This window comes from Capsicum annuum, chromosome 1, assembly GCF_002878395.1.
Source record: "Capsicum annuum cultivar UCD-10X-F1 chromosome 1, UCD10Xv1.1, whole genome shotgun sequence".
Taxonomy (NCBI): domain Eukaryota; kingdom Viridiplantae; phylum Streptophyta; class Magnoliopsida; order Solanales; family Solanaceae; genus Capsicum; species Capsicum annuum.
The window spans coordinates 23,935,051-23,941,105 of record NC_061111.1 but is presented as its reverse complement, the minus strand read 5'-3'; the positions used below and the strand labels follow the sequence as shown (position 1 = coordinate 23,941,105).

The following is a 6,055-nucleotide window of genomic DNA, read 5'->3' as shown; positions in this document are numbered from 1 at the left end:
ATCGTTACATTCATATTGATGAGTACATTAAGTTTTTGATAGCATTATGGCATTTTTGGGATTGTGAAGAGAAAATGAGCATGTGGTGAATGATATAAGGTTTTAGCTTTGAGGTAGGGTTCTACCTACTCTTCGTAGAAGATAATATGTGTTATGTATGGCATGTGAATATAAATGTTAGGCTTGATTATGAATAAAATAACTTAGTATTGATTATTGATATTTGGGGTATTAGATGATGGTTTTGGACTCGTAAGGTAGAATGTTTATGACCCTTTTAGAACCCTATTGCCTTTTTTCTAGGTTAAGCTAATTTGTAGTATGTCTTGAGCCGGGGGTCTATTGGAAACAACCTCTCTACTTCTTCGGGGGTAGTGGTATGGACTGCGTACATTTTACCCTCTCCAAACTCCACTTTGTGAGAATATACTGGGTTTGTTGTTGTTGTTATTGTAAGCTAATTTGTAGTATGGATATGATAGTATGCTAGGTTTGGGATGTATTTTATGTGTGGAATCATGGTTAGTATGCTTAACCTTAGCTGGGCTATTCTAATGATCTTGAAATCGTAATTTGGGCAGTGTTGGATTAAATGCCCATATTTCTAGGCAAAGTCCATATCTTAAGATTGGTTATAGCTTTCTTGACATCAAGAAGTTGAACTAGATATCTTAGCCTAGTTTGGGGCATTGTTTGCCTAATTATAAAAATTAAGGATTAAAAGTGGGATCTTGACCCACCTTAAGCTTGGATTTATATAGTTCCATTGAAGACCTTAGACGCTTGTTAAACGCTTAGAGAATGGCCTTGGCAGCATGTTGTAGCAGATCAGAGGTGAAGTGAAGTGTTACTGTTGGCCCAATTCAAAGTGGGCCTAATATTTCTATTTTTGTCTTGATTAGGTGTCCTTTCATTACTAGTGGAGCACATAAGCCATCTGTAGTATGAATGTAACATTATATATAGGAAGTACTAGTCCTTGTATGGGGTATTGGATAAATGAAAAAAGTCTTTTTTTTTTTTTTTACTGTTTTAACTTGTCAATTCCTTTTCTTTCACTATTTTCAGTAGCTGTTTTGCTACAATTGGTACCAGAGACAGGCTTTCCAGAGGCCTCATTATGGTTGAAACTAAAAAAGAAAGCATCCCTAATGAGGGAAAAGAATGGAGATGCTTGAGGCAAAGCAACAAAGAATGAATGTTGAAAACTTGAAGAAACAGGATGATAACACTCGTCGTCTTGATATTTTGTTGAGCCACATGAAATCTGAAAAGCGATTAGATGCAATAACATGGGGAAGATCTCGAGCTGCCTTGGTTTACGGAAACTCTCCTAGCGAAAGAGGAGACTCATCTGTGAGTGGCAATTTCAGGCCAGTTTCTTCTCTGGTAACCCCTATATTTTTTATGGCTAATAGAGGTATGACTCTTCCTCCATCTCCCTTCAATACAATGCCCCATTTTTCTCTGCCAATGACTCAACATCCACAAGCATCGCTGTACCCCCCATCCCCCACATCACTTGCTAACATAGCCAGGACATCCAGTTTTCCTTTTATTCCTCTTTCAGTTACTAGCCCAAATTTTGCAACCCAAAATGTGAATCCAAGCATTAATCAAACTCAGGTTGGACTAACGTATCTACCTCCGTTAGCGTATCAGTCTATTGATAACAGTAGTTTTTTGTAATCTAATATTCCTCAAAACATCCAACTCATTACCCAAAATAGCACCCAGACGCCTACCAATAACTCCTATTGAGGCACTAAAGCTAAAACATCTTTTCCAGAGTTTAATGGTAATTAACCCCGTGGTTGGATAAAGTGGTGCAATAAATTTTTTGACCTATATCAGGTTCCACCTTTTGAAAATATGAGTTATGTGGTTGTTCATATTAATGATAAAATGGATTTATGGTTTGACGTTTACATGATGGAACATGGCGGAGCGGTGTCTTGGGAGGAATTTTGCCGGGATGATTGTCGTAGGTATGGCAACATTCGAACTCTGGATATTGTTATTGGATTTAATAGGCTTCAACAGTGGGCTGACGTTGAGAGTTATTTTAATAGATTTGAAGAGTTGCGATTCTATTTACTGTTAATTAACCCAACACTGAATGAAACATACTTTGTGTATTGCTTTATGGGTGGATTAAAGCCGGATTTGGCATCTATGGTTAGAGCTTCTAACCCTCAGTCCATTATAGATGCATTAGAAACGGCTAAGTTGCATGAACAAACGTTGGTAGCCATTTACAAGGATATTCAAGCTCCTAAGATAGTTAATTCGCAAACTAGGATCACTTTTCCTCACAGTCCAAGAGGACCCACACCACAAAATTCCAAGGCTTTACCACCTATTACCACACGATCCCAATTGCCAATGCCCAAAAACCCAAATATTGAAACATTGAGGGAAAATAAGTTGTGTTTCTATTTCCATAAAAAGTATTTTTGGGTCATAAATGCAAGCAACGAGGCTTGCATACAATATATGGTGGGTGGAGAAGAGGAGCCATTAGTGGAGCAAGGTGAAGGATCAGGGGCAACTGGGGGATCAAGAAAGGAAAGTCACTGAGATAGTGCAAACAGAAGCAGAAGAAGAAGAAGGCACCATCAGCATGATTGAGGGTCGTTTTCACAGTCCAAACACTATTAAAATTTCTGAGCTGCTCAAGAACATGCCCTTAGTGATTTTGGTAGATTATGGGGCTACCCATAGCTTCATTAATCCACAAGTGGCTGAGTATTTAAATTTGGAGATGCACAACTTAAGAAAAAACCATGAGGGTAAGAGTTGCCAATGTGGAGACAATGGTGAGCATAATCATCTGCTCAAGGGTACGTTGGCAGATGCAAGGGGAAGGATTTGAATTTGAGTTTCGGATGTTAAAAATCGGCCGTTGTGATTTGATCTTGGGTATGGATTGGATCGATTTGGTAGCCCCGTTTGTGTTACATGTTAGGCCACATAGTATTATATTTCTTCGAGGTAATAGGATGGTGACCATTGTGGGTTATCAGGAATCTCGATCCTTGGGTTTGGAAGATTCTGAAACCATTCGTGGGCTTCTACGAAGAAGCGAGTGCAATTGGGTGGCCCAAATTCGTCAAATAGAATCAGTTGGTTCTAACAAGCAAGAGATTATCCCAAACCCTGTTGAATCCCTTTTGAATGCCTTTCAGGAGATCTTTCAGGAACCTAACTCCCTGCCACCTATTTATTCTTGTGAATATGCTATTGAACTTTGTCCAGGTTCAAGGCCAGTGAATCAGAGGCCCTATCGTTACTCCCATGAGCAAAAAAATGCCATCGAAAAGATTATCAGTGACATGTTGGAGGCTAAAACTGTGAGGCCTAGTAATTCACTGTTTGGTTCCCTAGTGTTTTTAGTAAAAAAAGGACTCAACATGGAGATTATGTGTCAATTACCGCAATCTCAATGACATTACCATTAAAAATAAATACCCAATTCCGGTGGTAGAGGATTTACTTGATGAGCTAAATAGGTCACACTATTTCTCAAAGTTGGATTTGAGATCGGGTTATCACCAAATTAGGATGAAGGAAGGCCATGAACATAAGACCACCTTCAAAACACATCATGGGTTATGGGAGTTCACTGTTATGCCTTTTGGCTTAACGAACGCTTCAACAACTTTCCACTCCCTAATGCATAGTATTTTCGGTCCTTACCTCCGAAAATTTGTGTTGGTATTTTTTATGACATTATAGTATACAGTCTGGACCTTCAAAAGCATTTACATCATTTACAGGTTGTGTTCGAGCTTTTGGTGGCTCACCAACTGTATGTGAATCGCTCAAAGTGCAGTTTTGCGCAGGACAAAGTGGAATACCTGGGACATGTAATAATGGGTGAGGGAGTGAGTACTGACAAAGCCAAGATAAAAGCAATGATAAACTAACCATTACCAGTGAGCATCAAGGGATTGCGCGGATTCCTAGTCTTAATGGGCTATTATAGGCGTTTTATTCAAAATTATGCTGTGATCAGCAAGTCTTTAACAACCTCGTCAAAGAAAGAGGGCTTCCTATGGACTAAGAAAGCAACATTGGCTTTTGAAGCTCTTAAATATGCCATGATCCATGCACCTATTTTGGCCCTTTTCGATTTTAAGATTCCTTTCACTGTGGAGGTGGATTCAAGTGGACTGCGGGTTGGAGCAGTATTTTCACAAAACAATAAACCCATTGCATTCACGAGTCAAGCTCTAAGTCCAAAATATTTGGGTTTGTCGACATATGAAAAAGAGTTGATTGCTCTTTTGCTTGTTGTGGAAAAGTGGAGGCATTACCTCTAGCCTCATCACTTCGTGATCAAAACAGATCATTTCAGTTTGAAGTTCATTAGAGATCAACGCATTACTACTTCCTTACAACATAATGGAGTGACAAAAATTAATGGGTTTAAGCTACGAAATACATTACAGACAAGGTAAAGAAAATGTTGTAGCTAATGCGTTGTCTCAGAGAAGTGAGGAAGCCAAAGAAGTTGACGTATGGGGCAGATTGTTTTGGCTTGTATGTATCACTACCTAAATGGGTTCAAAAGGTAGTAGAGAATTATGAGGATGACCAGTAAGATCAAGTCTTGATCACCAAACTCAGTTTAGATCCAAAAGCAGAAGAAGTAACTTTACAGTCAGGGCAACTGAGGTTTAAAGGCAACGTGTGGTTTGGAACACAAAAAAGTCTTAGGCCTAAATTGGTTACAGACATGCATTCAACAGCATAAGGTGGACATTCAGGAGTACACGCCACATACCAAAGACTCAAATCAATTTTTTACTGGCAAAAAATGATACAAGATGTGACGAAAGTAGTTCAAAAATGCAAAATTTGTCAATGAAACAAGGGTGGAAGTTGTGCTTACCCCGGGTTACTACAACCATTACCAATCCCAAATAAAGCTTGGGAGCATATTTCCATGGATTTCATTGAAGGTCTGCCTAAATCACAAGGGAGAAATGTCATCTTGGTGGTAATTGATAGGTTTACGAAATACAGCCATTTCATAAGCCTATCACATCTTATAATGTATGTGTTCTTGGATCAGGTGTGCAAATTACATGGAGTGCCTTGCTCAATTGTGTTAGATAGGGATACAGTTTTGTGAGTTTATTTTGGCAGGAGCTGTTAAAAAATCTGCAGGTTCAACTTAAATTAAGTTTGGCTTACCACCCGCAAACAAGCAGGAAAACTGAATGACTAAATCGATGTCTTAAATCATATCTGAGATGCATGACCGGACAGAAACCAAAAGAATGGTGCAAATGGATTCTATTAACAGAGTTTTGGTATAATACCAATTTTTAATCGGCTATAGGTCTGACTCTATTTCAGGCTCTTTATGGATATAAACCCCCTCAACCTACATTAAGCTAATTGTCCAGTCTAAGATTGAATCAGTCGACCAAGTATTGAAAGAAAGACAGCTAGTGAGCAAGCAACTCAAAGAGAATTTGGTCAAGGCCCAATCTCGTATGAAACAGTGCAGATAGCAAGAGGAGTGAACGAGAATTTGAGATTGGAGACATGGTTTTCATCAAATTACAGCCTTATCGCCAAACGTCAGTTGTAGTAAGGAAAAATCTTAAGCTTGCTTCAAAGTTTTTTGGCCCTTATCCAATAATTAGAAAGACCGGTGCAGTAACATATGAACTGAAATTTCCCAGTGAATCTAAAATCCACCCAGTTTTACACGTTTCTCAACGTACGAAGAAGCTTAGAACCAATGTTTTTCCTCTAAAGGAACCTCACCCTAGATGGTCAGCTTATAGCTGAACCAATGACAGTTCTCGACGGGGGCGGACCTACGTGGTTGTCAGGGGGTTCACCCGAACCCGCTCAACAAAAAATTATGTTGTATATATAAGGTAGAAAATCTATATTTATGTACATATATTAATTTTGAACTACCTAAAACAAAGTTGTTAAATAGCTCAGTGATTGTATCTCCAATTCTAGGATGCTTACTGCACCCACTTTGTGGGTTCGATACCTGCGAGCGGTGTTCTTGCTGTTTTTGCTG

General features: G+C 38.9%; 1 protein-coding gene across 1 annotated transcript; it reads left to right on the top strand.

Moving 5' to 3' along the window:
* Positions 1–1,007: 1,007 nt before the first annotated feature.
* LOC107870760 lies at positions 1,008–3,911 on the top strand. Its single transcript, XM_047395406.1, has 2 exons — positions 1,008–1,420; positions 3,780–3,911. Exons 1-2 carry the CDS (start codon positions 1,165–1,167, stop codon positions 3,881–3,883), a joined length of 360 nt encoding a protein of 119 aa, XP_047251362.1. The 5' UTR covers positions 1,008–1,164; the 3' UTR covers positions 3,884–3,911.
* The last annotated feature ends 2,144 nt before the right edge of the window (positions 3,912–6,055 follow it).

Coding starts and splice junctions, on each gene's coding strand:
- LOC107870760 (XM_047395406.1), top strand. CDS start 1,165: ATGGAGATGCTTGAGGCAAAGCAACAAAGAATGAATGTTGAAAACTTG. Junction 1,421..3,779: donor ATTTTTTATGGCTAATAGAG/GTATGACTCTTC, acceptor CATCATTTACAG/GTTGTGTTCGAGCTTTTGGT.